Source organism: Aspergillus wentii, assembly GCF_001890725.1.
Source record: "Aspergillus wentii DTO 134E9 unplaced genomic scaffold ASPWEscaffold_1, whole genome shotgun sequence".
NCBI classification, from domain to species: Eukaryota; Fungi; Ascomycota; class Eurotiomycetes; order Eurotiales; family Aspergillaceae; genus Aspergillus; species Aspergillus wentii.
Genome location: NW_024467832.1, coordinates 1,152,524 through 1,172,338, shown reverse-complemented (window position 1 = coordinate 1,172,338; position 19,815 = coordinate 1,152,524). Strand labels below are relative to the sequence as shown.

Below are 19,815 nucleotides of genomic sequence, written 5' to 3'. Positions count from 1 at the left end.
CACCTCCACCACCACCATCATCATCGGGAAACGCAAGAAAAGGCCAAACCCACATTTGTAGTAACGAGATACGAAATGTACGCATCTTTAGTGCCATCGTTTTCCTTCAAAGGAGTATCGACCCGACACTCCAGCTCCCCATCCCCGATTCCTGCCAAGTCGACAGCATCAGCCAGCGGGCCGGCCTGCGGTTCTTCGTGGGCTGAGCTCATCCTCCTCTTGCCATTGACATCGTGATTGAATGCATGTTCGTCTTCAGCATCGGTTCCCGACGTCGTGGGTCGGGAGAGGTCGCTGTCTGGGTCATGTCTCCATGAGACACTGTCAAAGTCGTCGTGCTGATCCATCGAGGGGTCGCCGTCACGGGGATCCGGCGGTGGGAAATCAACGAAGACCGGCACTTCTCAGTGATATGTAAGGGGTTATCCGATAGAATCAATAGGGTAGACGTCGTTTGAACGTGAATATAGTGCGATGGTCCTGGAAGTTGTTGGAAGGTTTGCGGAGGGAGCAATGGTGGAGAAGGAATGGATGATGAATGGTTGGAGTCGGGGAGTCGGAGAAGCGCCCAACAGCGTCATCGTTGCAAAGCCACAGTCTGCGACTATTTCCACGACTACAGACAACGATAATACGGAATATGAACGGGGTTTCATGGAATAAATATCAATGCTAGTTATCTCTACCTTGGTATCAAGATTCTCGTAAGAAATTTGACTATATATTAACAAACATCCTCAGTTCGCATAACAAAATCTAAGGCAACAGCCAAATTCATCAAACTAGGTACTTTACGGCTTCTCCGACAATGGCTTCTCCGACATATGTTCCCCTCCATCACTTCCACCGCGATCTCTGTAAGGCTCGTCGTCGTCATCGCTGAATAGTTCCTCATCGCTTTCCCCTGCAAATGCATTGTACAGCTCTCCACCCCGACGCTGCGTACGGCCAGATTGGCCATTCATGGCCTGCAGTTCGTCCTCATCCTCAATCATTTCAAATTCATAGTCATCACGGGCGTTGCTGCGGATACGCTTGCGTCGCTGGACCTGGAAGTACACGCCAAGGCCAATGAAAAAGACGATGATGAACCCAATAGCGGCATAGATCCAAGCCTGGGTCCGTTTCGATGTGCCAAAAGTTGGGAGGAATGAAGGCAAGAAGCTGCTCGGTGTTGCGGTGTTGGTTGGGGCAGTGCCGGTAGCTGGCTCAGTGGCCAATTCTTCGGAGTTCGTGGGCTCAGATGTCTCGGTGGGCTTTGCATTTACAGGCCGATCGATTACATCGGTTGGCGCAGTCACATCCCCAGTCTTTGTTGGTAATGGTGCGACGCTGGTCGTGGCAACATGAGCAGCCTCAATATCGTGATCATCGTCATGCTCATCCGGCAGAGGATGAAGTGGTTGGCTGGATCCGTCAATGGCCTCTCCCCAAAGGTTGAGGCGCCAGTCAAGGAATTTTCCGGTAAATTCATTCTCACGGGTGTCTTTAACGATCACCGTCCATTTGCCAATACCAGATTCGCCCCTGTATTCTATTAGCAATCTGCACAACCAAGTCAAGGAAAAAGTAGATATGCTTACCAATGAGCAACGGTCATAAAAGTCCAATCAACGTAACCCTTATCCGCATCGTCAGATTGTCTTGCGGTACTCAGGTAGCTGACAATGCCCTCCGGGCTGCGCAGCTCCACACTGAGATCACCCCGGCGCGTGTGATTCACATTCATAGTCACAGTAACATGCTCCAATCGCGCCATGTTTGCCTTTTTCACCATCTCTTCGGTCACCTCATAAGTGCTGGCAAGACCCTGCTCGCCCTGGGGAATATCATGTAGCACCTGGAGCCACGGAGAGTTGAACCAGGCTTGTGGCTTCACTAGATCCCATGTTTTTGCTCTCTGAACCATGGTATATGTATCTACCTTTCCATAACCCCAATCGTGACTGAATTTCTTCCCGATTTTGGTGTTCTGCCAGCTGCCATCGTCTTCGTGAACAGGAACTGCAGTCTCGATCATCAGATACTGAGCATCACGCCACGTCAGTTCAGGTCGAACGCTGAGAGCCAGTGCGATAGTACCAGCACCCAGCGGGCCGGCGGCTGAAGTTCCACCATGGAGAGAATAGCACTTGTCGGTACCAACATCTGTGGTATGGATGGCATCGCCAGAGCCACTACTGTATGCGACCACCAATTGCGCAGAGCAGGATTCCGAATAGCTTGGATGGTTGCCTTCCCGATCGATGGCACCAACAGTGACACTGTATATACTGTTGGTGTATCCGTCGAAATTGCAGTTATCGCCATATGCGGCTCCGTTGCCAGCTGCGAAAACAAAAATTGAGCCCTTTCCAGCCCGACCGTTCTGTATACCATTGACCATGGCTCGTTTGATCAAAATACCCGGAGCCTCCATTGTCTCACCGTCATCCATAGGTCCCCAGGAGCATGAGTAAATGTCATTTTGTTGGAAACCGTAGTTGATAGCAGCGGCTTCATCCGCGTCGTCAATAGCCTTGGAGAGAATTCGAATTCCGGCAATTCGACTATCATATGCCACGCCGACTCCACAAACATCATTTTTAGCTGCGGCAATCTCTCCTGAGCATCTTGTACCATGCTTGTCATCATAAAGGCGCGGCCTAGGCTCCGGGGTTTTGTCGTTAAAGTCGTAAGAACCCTCTGCGAAGTAGTTGGGCTTGAGATCGTTGCTGTACATATCCAAACCATCGTCAACGATCGCCGTGATAACGCCCTTTCCGGTGATTCCCTCCAACCAAAGACCAGTCACATTGAGATCGTGGCCGACCTGCACAGGGTTGAAAAGATGCCACTGTTCATTGAAGATCGGGTCGGTGATTCCAAGCTCAGTAGCAACCTGCTTCTGAATCTGCGCAGCTTCGGGGTTTGCCGGAGGAGGAGCTCCCCGGGATCGCTTCACAGGGGGTGGGATTCTCTTCACTAGCCGCTGTTTTTGAGCTAGCTTTCTCGACCAAAGTATACCATCTAACCCAGGATCCCTCGTGGCTAATGACGCAGCATCATCTTCCGAACGCTTTCGTAGCTTCCTCCTGACCCGCAGATCCTCTAATAATGTATCGAGATTTGAGCTGTCTTCTCTCGCAAGGGAGAATTTGTGGTGGCCGGGAAGTTCTCCTATTTGGCCCTCGTGGCGGGCACCGAGCAGCCGAGCGACATCAGACGGAGACGTCGAGTTGTCGAGGTGAAGAGCGAAGAAATCGTGAGTATCGTACGATCGAGGAACAATATTTGCGGACGCAGAACCTAAGAAGCTCAAGGCCACTGCTACACAACCAAAAAAGCGCATGGCGAACGCAATGAAGTGGGCAAGAAGAGCGCCACTCTCAAGAGAGGCGTTGGGGAAGGACAGTTTGGAGGCAGTTAGATTGCCATGAACGAGAGCGGTACCAGACCCCTCGACGGCAAACAGGGAACCCACAAATTCGGATGGTGACGGATGGACTGGAAGAATGAATAAGAGAAGAAAAGTAAAAGAAGAAGAGCGAGAGGCGAGGATATTAATTACACAAAAGGTGAACGCTGACAGCAGTTGCAGCTTGGGTGGTTGCGGAGTGGCTTTTCTGCCCCTACGAAAAAGACATACGCAAGTCTCCTGAAAAGCCCCAGAGAGCAAAGAGAGATCTGCAAAGGGAAAGCCGCTCAACAAATTAATTCGCCTTCGAGGAGAGGATGGCTTGAAAGGTCTTCTACCATCTATTCTTCATATTTCTTTCAATAAATGCTGGTATTCCACTTTTTTGGCCTTCTTTATTCATACTGCTTCTGGGGCCTTATATGACGATCGTGCCGAAGTAGTAAAAGACCACGTTTCTGGCTGCAAACGATCTTGGATTACGACATTTTTGCATGATAGGATAGAATATGTGCATCGTCTATATTTTGATCAATTCTATCGCAATTTTGCATTTGATTATGGCTACGTAGTAGACTACGGAGTACATAGTGCTGAATACTAAATATAGCAGGGCTATGGAGCATGACAATAGGTAGCCTCTTAGTGTCAAAGGAATCCAACGTAATAACTAACATGACGAGTTTGCAGAAAGTCTTATTAAATCGAAGACGATTTAATATTATCTCATCACGATGCCTGGACAGACAGAGCATTGATGATTTATACTATTTGAGAATCGGCATCTGCATGATGTCAAGGACCCTGACAGGGCGTCCATCTCCTTTCATATTTGCGAATACATCGTCCAGCATGCATTGATGGTCTCAATATGCTATTTCGATGAAGACAATCTCCTTGTATACCCTTGATTCTAGCAAGGATGTGTTATTCCATCACGATTGTCGGTGTTTGTTGGCTGGTTTCACCGCTTGTTGAGGCCATCTCCATCCACTTTTACACCTGTATAGAATATGGAGTCATCAAAATTAGATTCAGTTTGGGCAGACGAACGATCCATCTTTTCTAGAGAAACTTAGCCATCAGTAAATGAGTAGTGAAATAATAAATCCATAACAGACTGCCACTGAACCCTAGTAGGAGACCAACCCACTGAGACGCTTCAACCTCACATACGACTCCATAGCTGCATGCAAGACGGAATCCGACAGAGAATTATCCCAGGCACTCGATTTCTTATTTCTTTTCTTAGAACCCATCCGGAATATCGGTGGTGCCCGGTGCGTTGACTTGCATCAGATGGTCGGAGATCAAGTGGCAGCCCCGCGCAGGAGAGGAAGACGAAGAAAAAGGCTGGGCTGCGCGACCAGCCACCAGGTTAAACGACAAGAGAGCAGCATTCACCATTACCATCGTCTATCCGTCCGTCTTTTTTCTTCACCCTTCCCTGTTCTCTTTTTCTTTCCCCCTCTGTCGGTTTGGCATCCCTTAATTCGATTTCTGTCGACTGAGCACTCCGACCGCTACCGTCTGTTCTATACTTCGGGGCTTTGTATATATCTAGTCTCGTAGACTTGTTGACAGGCAGCAACCAACACCCAGTCCCCTGCTATTCCACTGCTTTTCGACCAGAAAAATAGGGATTTGATAACATCATGTCAATCTAATTATCGACACCAAAGTCATCTTGATACGAGCGTCCATTTATTATCATCCATCGAGAAAGGGTGACAGCTAGGAAGGCATTACGACCAATCCATTGACAACCAACGTACGTGACTTTTGGCCTCAATTATCTCGTCAATAGGGTCATTCTTAATTGCAGTTTTAATTGACAATTTTCTTTTAGGTCTCATTAAAAAGGCCACTTCGAATGCGATTTTACATATTGACCCTGTGACTCATCTCATCCAGGACATCTTAAACGTACATATACACAGTTATCTGAAAAATGTCTACTACAAAATCTCACAGCCCATCGGATATGGCAGAGGGGGAGCCTAAAATGTCTAACGGCGCAAGACGGAGGCAACAGCGTGCCATGCCAGGTATTGGATACGATAACGATTATGCTCCCAGGGTTGCAGAAGTCCCGCGGGGCCAACCGGTATCTCACAAGAACAACCCTGCTGCCATCCATGGAAATCGCGTATCACGCTCATTTTCAACAAGGGCCGGGGAGATTCCTCCCGGGGACAAGAGGAACTTGATGAACAAACCCCTTCCACCGGATCCGTCTGAGTTGCCTGAGGGATATGCGGCAGAAATCAGATATGCGACTGAGTCCGAAGCAAGCACCGCTGCACCAGATACTCAAGGAGAGGGTACACTGGACTCGACAAGTCAACACTCACAATTAAACCGCTCTAATACAACACGCTCTTCAAAAGAACAGCAGCATGATTGGGCGCCAGACCGATCTCCTCTCCAAAAGCTCGAGGTGACTTTAACTGGAATCAGCAAGGAAGAGAAACGAGCGCGTGTTCAAGAAGCCGAGAGGCGACTCAAAGAAAAATTGGCCCGCCAAAAGATGGAAGCAGAGGGTGGAGGACAAATACCAGCTCAACCTCGGGAGTCTGCTGCTCCTGGGGATTCGAAATCAGGAACCACGATGCCTGAGCGGACAGCCTCAAACCGATCCACGAAATATGGACAACCAACTGGCACATACCGCAGGCAAGAGCCAAAACGACCAACACATCAGCGTTTTGCTTCCGAAGGATACGGAGAGCTCGAGGTTCCTAGACAGCGACCAGCCGAAAAACCAATATCCACCCACAACAGATCAGCTTCTGTTCGATACAGTGGACCTCGCCCTGGTGAAGAATCACAATATGCCAATGCTGGCGCTCAATACCCTGGACAAAATGTCAACAGGGGCAATGTTCCCCGGCGATCGGTGACCGTCAGCCACCAACCCGGACCTTACGGCGCGAACATGCGTCCAGCGCAGAAAAGTGCACCCCGCGATACTTTTGCCCCCGGCTGGGATAGTTCTCAAGCAAATCAATTACCTGCGCCCTCTCAAAGAGCCGTCCCAAGAAAGGTCGACCCAAAAATGCAACAGCAACCACTTTACCCAGGACCTGGAAATCGTCAGGGCAGGCCAGCACAGCAAGCTACCCGAGAACCAGGCACTTATGCGAATTTCAATGGGGCAGCACCTTTCACTGCTCCTGTCGGTTTTGGTTTTAATGACCAAGCACTAGACAAGGAAAATGAAATGACCCAGAACACTCAAGATGAGCTGAGCTCGCAGCAGCCCAAGCCAAAGCGCCAGACAGTGTCGTTCAATGTACCACCACCCACACCACCCCCACTTTCAGAATGGAAAAATGCACCCGCAGCAAGGCTCTGTGCATCCGATTTTGATTTCCAGAACTTCGATATGGATAGAAGCAAGGCTTGGTGGGAAGGTGGTGGAAACAAGGGCAGAAGACAGAGCAGATCTCTTCCAATCAACTACCAGAAGCCCACTCAAAAGCTAAATGGTCAGTCCAATCTCGGTTTTTTTTCCCATTCGAGTTTGATACTAACGGTAACCGAAATAGCAAACAAGAGTTTCCAACCACCGCTCTTCTTAAAGTCTGGTCCCTTGCTCCGATACACCGGGATGAAGCGGGTACAGATAGATGGACCGAATGGTCCTTTCGACAAGGAAACATGGCGAGGCAGTGTCATGATCGTGACAAAAGACTCGCGCTCTTCTTATAATACGCCGCCTACATTGAGGTTATTTTCCCAGCCCATGGACCTCTTGCCACCTCCTCCAGTCGAAGTGAAGGGCGAAGAGGGTGCTGCACTGGCGCCCGAGTATGTCGACCCGACAGCCGGCCTTATGAAGCTTGGCCGAGATGGGCGACCACTCTATGTCAAACCGGTGGAACATACCGAAGAGGAGATGGATCTTTGTTTTATCGAGAACGATGATGGTATATTTGAGCTGTCCGCCAGTATCATCGATTACAGCAGTGATGGTATTAAGCAAGCAATTCCTGCAAACAGAATTCATTCCATGGACGGGGAAGCGGCTGGTGTCCACAAAGACATTTCGGGATTCCGTCTATATGCTGATCCAGACCGAGATGTTACATTCTGGCGGTTCAACCTGGAGGTTGAGCTGGGCCCAATACAGCAGCGAATCGCATACCGCATCAACCAAGGACCAGCCTTAGGATTCTGGGTGCCAGCAAAGGGTCAGTCTATGAACATCATGTTCCATAACGGCAACGGATTCCGGCCAAATGTCGATACCGACCGATTTTGTGGACCAGACCCATTGTGGAGGGATATACTCAATGAGCACCAGACTCGTCCGTTCCATGTCATGGTCGGTGGAGGTGATCAGATATTCAACGACCAAGTGACAGCAGAATCATCCCATTTCCAAGACTGGATCAAGATTAAGAACCTCAATGACAGATACGACGCACCCTTCGATCCGGAATTCCGAGCGGAAATAGAGAACGCCTATCTTGAGAACTACTCAGCGTGGTTTTCACAGGGCCTCTTCTCTTTGGCAACCTCTCAGATCCCTGCAGTCAACATGTGGAATGATCATGAGATCCTTGAAGGGTATGGCTCGTATCCCGAAGAGTTTATGCAAACACCAGTAATTTCGGGCTTGGGTCGTATTGCGTTCAAATACTACTTGCTGTTCCAGCATCATAGTGTGCCAGAGGAGACCGAGGCTGATGAGCCGAGCTGGCTTCTTGGTGCCGAACCAGGGCCTTATATCAGAGAGAAGAGCAGGAGCTTGTTTATGTCCATGGGCAAAGGAGTGGCTTTCTTGGGACTTGACTGCAGAACTGAACGGACGGTAAGAGTGATGATTCCCTGTGTTTTATGGAATGAATACTGATGGACAAATTTGTGCAGAGCAACGAGGTTATTAGCGAAACGACATGTGACCGCATCTGGGATCGCTGTCACCGTGAGATTATCCGGGGAGAAACAAAGCATTTGATCGTGTTGTTGAGTATTCCAATTGCATACCCCAGAGTTGTAAGTGTTGGCCATTTGATATGTTACTGTGAGCCCGGTGTCTAACTGATCCGCAGGCGATGCTCAAAAACATTCTCAACAGCCGCAAATCGCTAGGCAAGGCTGGTATGTTTGGTGGACTTGTCAATAAGAATGGCGGCAAGGTGGAAATTTACGATGACCACTGGACGGCCAAGCACCACAAGTCCGAGCGGACATGGTTGATCGAAGACCTTCAAGATCTTGCAGCAGAGAAATCCGTACGAGTGACAATTCTGAGGTATGGAACCATCTGTAACATATAATGAGTTAGAAAGGGGCTAATGCGAAAATCAGTGGTGACGTCCATTTGGCGGCAATCGGACAGTTCTACTCGAATCCCAAACTGGACTTGGCCAAGGACAAGGACTACCGATACATGCCAAACGTGATTTCCTCTGCCATTGCCAATCAGCCGGAAACTGAGATGGTATCGGATATGCTCAACAAGCGTAACCGGGTGCACCATGTTGACACCAACACCGATGAAGATATGATTCCCATCTTCACCCAGGATGTGGATGGTAAGCCTCGGAACAACAAACGGTTGCTACCACGACGCAACTGGTGTTCAATTCGAGAGTATCAGCCTGGTGAGTGAAATCATGATATTTGACCTTGTGATTATTTGTCTTTTGTCTAACAAACTGTCCATAGGCTTCACACCACCGGCCACACCTGAATCCGAGGAGGAGCCGGAACCTCGCCCTGGAATGCTCAAAAGAACCTTGTCCCTAACTCGGGGTGACAAACCAGCAGGCGGTGGTATCCTGCGGCGACTCTCGTTGCGTGGTCCGCCGCCCACGAAGGAATTCAACCTGGGAGGAAACAATGCTCCTGGCCGAAGGATGAGCATGGACGGACCATTCCCTCCTGCTGAGACCGGAGACAGTCAATTCCCAACACCAACAGCAACCCGACCAAACTCATTCCTCCGTCGACCTACAAACGTTAGCCAGAAGTCGAAGAAAGCAGTTCAAGCGGAAGACGACGGTGCGGGCGCCATGGTCAACCTTGAAGGAGGATTATCTGTGACATTTAACATGGAGCTCAATCCCAAGGATCCAGCTGGAATCACCACCCCGTACAAGTTGCTGGTACCAATGTTGCGGTATGAAGGGTATGAATATGACCCACCAGCAGCACAGGTGGCCAAAGGGTGGCGGAAATGGCTAGGAGTGCGGAGGAAGAAGGACAGAAAGGATGCGGAAGAGGGGCAAGACGGGGCAAGTGATGAGGAGGATGACTACGAGGACCCTGAAGAGGGGGACGATTACGATGAGGACAGCGATCAGGGGGAGGATGAGGACGACGATATGCCACCAGAGACGATAGTCCCAGTGGGCCAAGCAGCGGTGGAACCGGACGAGCAGACGAAACAAGCGAAGAAGAAGTGGTTTGGACGACTGAGATGATGGATTGACTCTTTTTTTCTTTTCTTTTATTCTTGTGAATTTGCCTGTTTCTGCATGTTTAAGCATGTTTAGATTATTTAGTGTGTCTGTAAATAGCCGGTATACCCTTGGATAAATCACGAGCAACGAGGAATGACGACAACGACTGATTGATAACCGTTTGACTCCAGAGCCCAGCAAATGGACCGTTGGATCTAGCCCGGTCAGGCTGACAGTTATGCTGATGATATAACGCTCACATTAGATTGATAATGGCCTGCAGGTGGGCTGATTCGGCCTGTTCGCGGCTGTTCGCCTGCCCATACAAATCCCCCGCTAACCGCAAACAGCCGCAAACAAGTTCCAGGCCAGCACGCTTTCTAAGCAGCGGCACGTGACCGGTCTCGCCTGCGTTGATTCCTAAGAAAAAGTCGGCAAGGAGTTTCGATTTCGGTCTGGAAGATCGGAAGTTGAAGCTGTTCGACCTGGAAGCGCATCGTCTATTATTCAGGCTGTCTTGGTAATCTCCTGAAATTGTTGCACTGGCCTGTGATTTCATAATCGCTTTTGCTGTCGTCAAGTCTTTCCCCACCACAACGAGCCCCTCTTCGCCGTCCGTTTTTCTGTGTCGATTATTCTTTGGAACACTCCAGGTTAACTCGACTACGAGCGAGACTAATTCTTAAATCCCCTCCCCTTCTCCCTCTTTCTTCTTCCCTTTCTCTTTTCCCCCAATTCCCATCCAACACCGTCAATCTGTTTTCCTCCGCTTTTCGTCGATTTCCCTTCTCTTCCATCCGATCTTCTCTTGGATTGACTGCTGCTGCTGCGTCGTCCCTGCATCAGAAATCTTCGCCTTCTGCCACGGTTCTATCCCAGACTTTCTCGACGCCGTCGCGCGTCAATTCATCCAGAATGGTGCACTCCAAGGTTGTTAGTGAGTATAACTTGATCCGTTCTTCCCTCTGACCATACCCTGACCTCCTGTTCTTCTTCAGTCATCGGTTCCGGCCCTGCCGCACACACCGCCGCGATCTATCTCTCGCGAGCGGAGCTGAAGCCTGTCCTCTATGAAGGTATGCTGGCCAACGGCACTGCCGCCGGTGGTCAGCTCACCACCACCACCGACATTGAGAACTTCCCCGGTTTCCCCAACGGCATTGGTGGCTCAGAGCTCATGGACGATATGCGCAAGCAGTCCATCCGATTCGGCACAGAAGTCATCTCCGAGACTATCTCCAAGGTCGACTTTTCGCAAAGACCCTTTAAGCTGTGGACCGAATGGAACGATGGCCCTGAGAACGAGCCCGCCCACACCGCCGATGCTGTTATCATCGCAACTGGTGCCAACGCCCGCCGTCTCAACTTGCCCGGCGAGGAGACCTTCTGGCAGAGCGGTGTCAGTGCCTGTGCTGTCTGTGACGGTGCTGTGCCCATCTTCCGCAACAAGCCCCTCTACGTTATCGGAGGTGGTGACTCGGCCGCCGAAGAGGCCATGTTCCTGACCAAGTACGGCAGCAGCGTCACCGTGCTCGTCCGCCGTGACAAGCTCCGTGCCAGCAAGGCTATGGCTAACCGCCTCTTGGCCAACCCTAAGGTCAATGTCCGCTTCAACACCGTCGCTACTGAAATCCAGGGTGACGGCCTCATGAAGAACCTCAAGATCAAGAACACCATTACCGGCGCGGAGGAGGTTGTCGACGCCAACGGTTTGTTCTACGCTGTTGGTCACGACCCCGCCACCGCCCTGGTCAAGGGCCAGATCGACCTTGACGATGAAAACTACATTATCACCAAGCCCGGTACCAGCTACACCAGCCTGGAGGGTGTCTTTGCCTGTGGTGATGTCCAGGACAAGCGGTATAGACAGGCCATCACCAGTGCCGGTATGTTCCAACTCATTATAATCAACATGAAACTCAAAGCTAATATGATCTATAGGATCCGGCTGCATTGCTGCTCTCGAGGCTGAGAAGTTCATTGCCGAGTCTGAGCACCCCGAAGAGGCCGCGGGCGAGGCCTCCTCTACTGCTGCATCTGCCCAGCCTGCCGCTCAGGAAACTGACGGTGAGACCAAGAAGGACATCCAGGGCACTACCGCAGAGTACAAGTCCAACCCTCTGCTCTAAATAATGACTCTTAATTTTCCTCTCCTGGTTTATTGATGTCTTCGTCATCTGACTAGATATGTCATGTCATCACCTTATGCCCATATCATTGTTTCATTGCTTTGCCCACATCTGTTTATATTAGACTCATTCAGCGTTTTGTCATTGGGATGACGGTTTTTTTATTCCATTCCACATTATACACCTCAATTTTTTTTTTTTTTTCCCTTGGATCTCATGGCGGCGAAATTACATGTCGATTGATGGTGGATCCTTTGTGATCCATGAAATGCAATTTCAATAGAATTAGACATAGAATAATCTTCGAGGTTCACTGTTGCTTCTTGTAGATGATCTCCTCATTCCTTTGTAAATCAGATTCTCAGGAGGTATCCGATATTGACAAGTAAGCAGCTGCCCGTATTATATTTGGTTAAGATAAGTATGGGTGAGGTATGTTGTCTATAAAGAAAAGTACATGAATACGGCGAAAGTAGGGCCAAGGCACTAGCAATAAGATGATTTGATTATTTCTCGTCAAATAATTTGTTTCAATTCCGTATGACCATTTGTAGTCACACCGATGGGCACATTAATGGCCGCCGCATTGCCATTTGTAGACGTGCGATTTGGCCTTTTCGACGCAGGAGACGAAGTCGGCTGCCAGCTCTCAAACGGATTAGCTGCACACCACCGATCCTTCACCTTGTATGTGTTTTTCTCCCACTCTGCAATGGTCCGCTTCCATCGTTCCCACACCTCCGCGTTGGTCTGCCGATTGACCTCCGTCTGCTCTATGTACGGTCGTTTTTCTTCCTCGCTGGCCCGTCGCCACATGAGGCCTAGTGCTTGTCGGATCTCGTCCCGTGCTGCTTTGGCTTTTGGATTCTTGGAGGATGCCTGTCGTGCCTCGTCGCATTGGATGCGGGCCTTGCCCCAGAAGTCTTTCTGGTAGAGTAAGAAGGGGTTGAGGCCTGTTTTGGCAGGTCTAGGCTCTGGGGGACCTAGCTCGGCATGGATGGCTGCCCACATGGCTTGGTCATAAGCCTCCCGAAGAGCCGTGTCGGTGGGGAAAGAGTTGTTGGATCGTGCCTGGGCTGCCAGTTCACTAGAGTCGATGGGGGTGGGAGCAGGAGCTGTTGCTGCCGTAGATATAGTCGCTGAAGAGGGCTCCTTCCTCTTCTGGCCCGCTGTTATAGGGGTGCTCAGCTCGGTGGTTTTCCCCTTTTCTGGCACCAGAGGCTCGGGTATTTCAATGGGCCCCAGAATGGTATCGATCACCTCCGATGCAGCTCGTAGACCTGAAAGATATGCGCCGTGAACTGTCGCTGGGTGAGTGCCGCAGGTAGCTTCTCCCGCAAAGTGTAGGTTACCAATCGGTTTGGCCATCAAATCATAATCCCCCGGGAGGGCTTCTGCGGCTACATAAGAATAACTACCGCGAGTAAACCTGTCGGTGGCCCATCGTGTGACAATGGTTTCTAATGGATCGGGAACGGCCACATGCTTGAAGACATTTCGCAGTTGACTGGTCACCTCCGCAATGATTTCGGCGTCTGGCGTGCGTTCTGCTTGATGGGCCGCATCACCGGCCATGAGGGCAATCAGGACCGGAAGACCGGTCGTTTTCAAACAATTCCAGAATAGATAGAATCGACCCCGATTTGCAGAGTAGTCTTCTTGGACCATACTATCGCGGTTTTTCGGCTCGCGCAACAGCCCAAACATGTCACGTTCGACGTCCCAGAACGGCTGGTCAAACACTAAAATCACCTTGTTCATAACACCAAAGCCAAGCCGTTCAATAGCCCCAGCTTTCCAGTCTGGGAGCGGGGGCTCAAATTTTATGGATTGATGCTTCAAGGTACCAAGAGAGCCTGTGAAAACGACCTTGTCCGCCACGATAGAATCACCATCTTCACAGTGAACGACCGTTTTCTGCTTACCATTTCCGCTGGGATCGTATGCTATTTTGGAAACGATCTTATTCGTCCGTACGTCAAGCTTCGTTGGTAGAGACCACAGACCGTAAGGCACTTGCTGGTAACCGCCTATTACTTGGGAGTGTTCACCTTCAAACTCATTGCCCATGTCTTGGTCCCATCCCGAAAGACTGAGCTTGCCAATATTGACAGCATTGGCGTATTCCAGGTTTGCAAAGTGCCAATTGAGCAATCGCATATCCTTTGGTGCCAGAGGGAGCATGCGCTGGTATTGCTTGACCCCATCGTCCAAGACAGCACCCAATGTCTGAGCTCTTGAAGCAATAGCAATGGGCTCCAAATTTATAGACTCATTTGCTGAAACTCCTTGGTTCAAATTCCAGCCCATGGCCTGACAGGCCAGAACGGCAGGGTTCTCCTCTATGGGACCAAGATCTGCCAGCGGAGCAGCGGTTGCTTTGATATCCGCAGTTTTATGTCCCACACCTCGACGGACTCGCTTAGAAGGGAGCAATTGTCCGATAGTTCCAGCAGCCCTGGCCTCTTCGTACTGCCTCACTGTGACTCCATCACTTGTTGTCAAATCTCGACCAGAATTGATGAGTTCCCGATCCCCTTCGGCAGTTGGCACAATCACAGATTTGTGGCGATAGAACCCTGAACGGTCAAGCACATCGTTGTAGAGTCTTTCATCCATTGCATCCCGAACCTCATCTACAGGGGATCCGTCGATGTCGTAAATTGTCGAAATGTCACGCAGTAAATGATACTGAAGTGCCAACTGTCCTCGAATGATCTGATCTAGTGGGTTGCCACGATCGAACCCAACGATGATTTGCGCTCCCATCTCAGCCTTGGGCACAAGGCCTGGAGCTAGGTTGGGCGACTGGAGGCTTCGTAGAGGGTGGGAGTATACGCGACCTCCAATTCTTCGCCTCCCCTCAAGCACGACAACACGAGGAGAAGTGGATGTGTCACGGTATTGGTTAAAGAGACCTTCTAGATGACGTGCACAGCCCAGACCTGACATTCCTGCTCCAATCACTACAATAACTGGACCGTCCTTCCGCCGGGCGCGCTTTGGAGGAATCAAGGCCATGGGGATTTCAACACATCCAAAGTTAATGTAACCGTTCCGGATGAGCCATTCATATGCAAAAGAGGCAAGGTTCATCCAGCGATAGTCCTTGGCACATCCTAATGCCTCCTCCTTGTTCACGCTAACCATGGGATTGCGAGTCCAAAGCCGAAGAATTCCATTGCGTATGTTGAGATATACTGTCACATGAAGATGGCACATATAATCTTGTAATGCTTCCTGCTCTTTCTTATGGAGCGCAAACGGATTCAGCCGGGATGCATACGCAGCCGTGATACATTGCTGAGCATATACGGCTGCAGAAAGCCTCGACGGTATCGACGACCGGGGCCGATACTGAGAATAATCAAAATTTCCATCGACTGTCTTGACAAATGATGATAAAGAAGAAGAAGATACATTAATAACGGTGGAAGGTGATCTGGACTTTTTCTGACTTGGTGCGGACATCAACGACGTAGACGTGGTTGAATCATTAGGCGTCCCATGATTTGTATCAGTATCGAGATCTCGTGATAAGCCATCAGTGGTTTGAGATCCTCCATCAATAACATCCGTAGAACCCCTGCTTCCATTATTCACTGGATATTCCGGTGGCACATTTTGAAACTGAGATACTCGAGGGGCATTCTGACTTGGTGGCAGCAATGAAAAATGTGTACCACCATTTTTAGAATTTCCATTAGGAAGATAATGTTTGAACTGTAACATCTCGCGGGAGTGACCGTTCAATCCTCGTGTCCCAAAGGATGCCGCTGCGTCCATGCCTGCTGGCAAGGGGTAACTAATAGGGCTGAGCCGTCCGTGATATGACAATATTATTATATCGGTAGACGCAAAATACCGATCAGCTCATTCAAGCACGGTATGATCCAGATCAGATTTCGAGCGAGCAGATGACCCTCCCATCACGAAAAAATCCGATGATATCAAATTCCCAGGCTTCCATCCATGGTGGGTCCACTGATCAAGAGATGTTCAACCGGCAGTGCTTCAGGGAGTGAGTCTTGATACGAGAGCCCCTAGAGATCTGTTAGAAAAGAACCTTACGTATGACAGGAGACATTGTGCAGTATAAAAATTCATGGAAATGCGTTAATAATAGAACTGGGTGGGTATTGGACTTGCCTTGGATCTAGGTAGTAGTAGTAGTAGTAAGCGATACTCAGAAACCCGAGCCCTCCTTCCATCCGTCACAGACTGAAGCGCGTCTTTATCTCTGACAGAAGAAGTATACTGCAATCAATGGAAGAAACAAACAAATAAAATGAGCAAGCAGCCAGCGGCTCCTGGTGGTGATGGGATGATTGAGATTCTTTTCTGCGGGCGAGTCTGATCATATCCGAGGACTGGAAGTTACGGAGGCACGGCGAATCGGCGTATTTGTCAGTCCGCAGCAAAACCCCATCCTGCACTCGTTCTTCCCTCCCACCTTGTCGACTGGCAATGATGAGAGATAAGCATCAATTGATTGACTCTTTGACAGCCATGGGTGCTAGCTGATTTTCGGCATGTTTACGGTGTTTCTTTTACTTGGTCGAATATTGTGCTGACAGCCGCCCCCCGCAAGAAACAGTTCGATCTCGACTCGAATGATGCAGTGTAACACGCATGTTTGACATATGGATTTCAACCGCTGCTTCAAGTCATGTTCTTTTATCTTAACCTTTATACTGATCTATGTTGATTAATTGAAAATCACAGGCATGCGTACACCATATAACGCAACTCGAGATACCCTTCGTCTACTCGCTAGGCAGTCGCTCTGTTCTCTCGGCTTGGATGCATTTTAATGTTATATCGGGTAGTCTGCCGAATACCACGATTTCGATTGACGGGGATCGAAACACTACTTCTTAAGAACCTTAAACGCTGCCAAATTATCTATAGATTAACAAAAAAAGACCGGTAAAAGGTCAAGGCTGGCTGATTAAGTGACTAGACGACAGCATTCGATTCCCAATACGCCTTTGCCATCCAAACCGCACCAATCCCAATATGTAATGCCATGACTCGTACTGGTCGGATCTATTATAAACAATACATGAGAAGATATAGTCGTAGGATTGTTCCAATCGGGTGACTGGTCTTAAGACCCCGGGCCTTTGCGGATGTGAGTATGTAGGCTATGCATCTCAGTGTCTGTCCCGTCGCCATCCCTGAAAACATCCGAATCGTTGTCAGTGAACTCATCCCGGTATGGGCCCTCGCTTCGGGCTTTGCGGCTTGGATTTTCATTATCACTGTCATCGATCACGAGATCGACATTGTCGTCATCCAAGTCGTTGAATCCAATCTGTTCCTCCTCATCACGGGCGAGAGTGGTAGCAGCTGTGTTTGCATCTGGATCTTCTGAAAATGCACTGTCGGAATGGTGACGAGCATGCCCGGCTTGTGATCGTCTAATATCCTCCCGCTCTTTTGCTTCGAGCTCTTTAGCTCGTGCCAAGGTCCTGTGAAGAAGTTTAGCATGAATACAATGACCCTGGGCGTCATAGAATTACCTTCTATATATATACCACCCTGTAAAAGCTCCAATGCAGACTGTAACAATGATACTACAGATGTTCACGGCTTTGGAGCCAGTGCTCATCTCTTCATTCTTTTCAGTCAAAATACGTAGCCGGCTGCCGATAAAGGCCGCCACCAGCAACTTTGGCGAAATTATTGCCGTTGCCAGTCCATAGGTCAATGGATGGACGGTAGGGAACGTTGAAACGGCACCGTTGCATATCGAGTATGGCAGTGGGCAGAGTCGGATCATGCAAAGCAGTTTGAGCCCGTCATACTTGAGTGTCAAGGCAAGGGCCGCGAATCTCTTGTCACGTTCCATTAAACGATTGACGAATTTAGACAGGATCGTTCGGGATACATAGAAGGAGCAGATTGACCCCAGCACGGTCGCACTGGCGTAGAGGAACCATCTACAAAGATTGTCAGCAAGCTCGCGGGAATTGACATGGCACAATATCAATCTTACCCTTTCCATACCCCAAAGATATACCCAGCAACAGTGCCAAAAGTCGACCATCCCACCAAAGGCGGGAACGAAACGAAGAAGACACAGAGCCAAAGAATAAAGAACACCAAGACCGAGTGTTCCCATTTCTCAGCTACTGGCGCCACCCAAATGAAGACCTGGCCCGTAAAAATCATGAATCCCATGCCAAGCGCAATGGCCCCCAAAGCAGCTGCCACGGCTCCCACTCTCTGCCACGGGGTCAATTTTCGCCATGCTGAATCGATGCGTCGTGTCATCGACGTGGCACGATGGATAATCTGGTCGCGAAAGGTAACTGGGTTCCCGATCGGACGATTAGCATTCCGCCTCCCGGATGTTAGATGGCTCCATGGCGGATGAATATCGTCATCGGAGGGAGAGGGGTTTTCGGCAGGGGATACTGGGAGGGATAAAGCCCGTGCGGTAGACTCATAGTCGGCGGGCATTATGAAGATGGACGATGGTGTAAAAAAAGAAAGATCAATTATGTATGATCCACGGAGGTCTTGGAGCAGAGATCGGCAGATGCGGAGAGGCACTGCGCAAGGAGAGCCAGACGGGCGCTCGCAGAATACCTACAGAACAACCTTTCTGCAGGCGACTAATATTGGGCAGAATAATTGAATCCGTCTTTCAATAGGAATTCTGACCGAAAGGGCGAAAGTGTGCCCTCGCAAAGGAGATGGAGCATTGAAGAACACCGCCAAGTTAGGAAGAGACAGCTCGACGTCGGGGAAGTTAGCAGCTGCCTTAGGTCATCAGTAGTGTGAGACATGATCTCCAACGGACGAAAAGAGTTTCGAACCTGGATGAAGAGAGGGTGATAAAATAACACGTTGAAACTCTGCAAGCCAATCACCCCTGATGAATTGATTCTAGGGCGGATGGATTCAGATGAAGTCGGAAGAAGCTGATCTCGTAAGCTGTCAGCAAAACGGAGTCGTACGGAGGGTATGTTTTCCCCTCATGCTTAGTGTTAGGCTTCAACATTAGGTACGAGATCTCTCGGATGGATCTGACGGTTCATCTGGATCGCTGGTGAGCAATGTCGGGAGATAGTTCCTGCATTTGGATATCTTCATCTCTCTCTCCCATCTCCAATCTCTCTACCAACCCTATCTATCCTAAGATCATCACGGCTGATCGACCACAAGTGATGCCCTTTGTTGTTATCGGACCGCCAAGCCTTTTGCAACTTGGATGGAGGTTCCAGTCTAGAATCCCCCACATTAATTCATCCGCCTTGGTTGAGGTGTAAGCAGAGCATCAGAATCAACAAATGTGACAGGATGAATAAAGTGATATACCAGCTGTCTGTCTGTCAAGTAATGCTATAAAAATAACCAGTAGAGCATTCCAAATACATTTGCAACAGATTGCCCTGTCGGGGCGCAGTTGTTCTCCAGCCTAAAACCAAATCACCGCCAACCCGTCTGTCCCTTTCTTTATTGTTCATTTCAACCTCTCCTATCCTCATCTCTCCCGACTACTTTTACCCCTCTCCCTTTCTCTTCCTCACACCCCCCATCTCATTCATTATCTGTTTTTTGAGCTTCTATTTTCGATCGTTTCTATTGCCTCCCATGGCTGGAGATGCAATGTGATCTTCACTGGTCCGCAATCTGTCCCTTTCGCGCTGGTCTTGATTCTGCCACCCCTCTTTTGACACACCCGACCTACTTCCTGAGACCCCCCAGCTGATTCCTAAAAGACCATGGGCCCTGAGCTGTGATATTCTCCGTCCAAACCCTTCGAGCCCTATCATCTTTCAGATCGTTATCCGAGTTTTTACAACGCCGCTCAGCTCTGTCTCGCTTTTATTTTCGCCTCACCTTATCTCTCCCCTTTTTT

The 19,815-nt window shown here is 49.5% G+C and overlaps 5 protein-coding genes across 5 annotated transcripts; 2 read left to right on the top strand and 3 right to left on the bottom strand.

The window, feature by feature from the left end:
* Positions 1-791: 791 nt before the first annotated feature.
* Positions 792-3,331, bottom strand: kexB (kexin kexB; the record flags this gene model as incomplete). Its single annotated transcript, XM_040830004.1, has 2 exons — positions 792-1,527; positions 1,584-3,331. The coding sequence occupies 2 exons, from the start codon at positions 3,329-3,331 to the stop codon at positions 792-794; spliced, it is 2,484 nt and encodes an 827-aa protein (XP_040694111.1).
* A 2,107-nt stretch (positions 3,332-5,438) lies between these two features.
* ASPWEDRAFT_47266 (uncharacterized protein) lies at positions 5,439-9,834 on the top strand (the record flags this gene model as incomplete). The annotated part of the gene is made up of 6 exons (XM_040836931.1): positions 5,439-6,888; positions 6,949-8,216; positions 8,276-8,401; positions 8,458-8,660; positions 8,717-9,012; positions 9,077-9,834. The coding sequence occupies 6 exons, from the start codon at positions 5,439-5,441 to the stop codon at positions 9,832-9,834; spliced, it is 4,101 nt and encodes a 1,366-aa protein (XP_040694110.1).
* Positions 9,835-10,728: 894 nt separating this feature from the next.
* trr1 (thioredoxin-disulfide reductase TRR1) lies at positions 10,729-11,942 on the top strand (the record flags this gene model as incomplete). Its single annotated transcript, XM_040830003.1, has 3 exons — positions 10,729-10,750; positions 10,812-11,699; positions 11,755-11,942. The coding sequence occupies 3 exons, from the start codon at positions 10,729-10,731 to the stop codon at positions 11,940-11,942; spliced, it is 1,098 nt and encodes a 365-aa protein (XP_040694109.1).
* Positions 11,943-12,458: 516 nt separating this feature from the next.
* Positions 12,459-15,674, bottom strand: aof2 (putative lysine-specific histone demethylase Aof2; the record flags this gene model as incomplete). Its single annotated transcript, XM_040839663.1, has 1 exon — positions 12,459-15,674. The coding sequence occupies one exon, from the start codon at positions 15,672-15,674 to the stop codon at positions 12,459-12,461; it is 3,216 nt and encodes a 1,071-aa protein (XP_040694108.1).
* Positions 15,675-17,052: 1,378 nt separating this feature from the next.
* On the bottom strand, positions 17,053-18,410 carry ASPWEDRAFT_22611 (TVP38/TMEM64 family protein; the record flags this gene model as incomplete). Its single annotated transcript, XM_040832363.1, has 3 exons — positions 17,053-17,416; positions 17,468-17,887; positions 17,944-18,410. 3 exons carry the CDS (start codon positions 18,408-18,410, stop codon positions 17,053-17,055), a joined length of 1,251 nt encoding a protein of 416 aa, XP_040694107.1.
* Between the last annotated feature and the right edge of the window lie 1,405 nt (positions 18,411-19,815).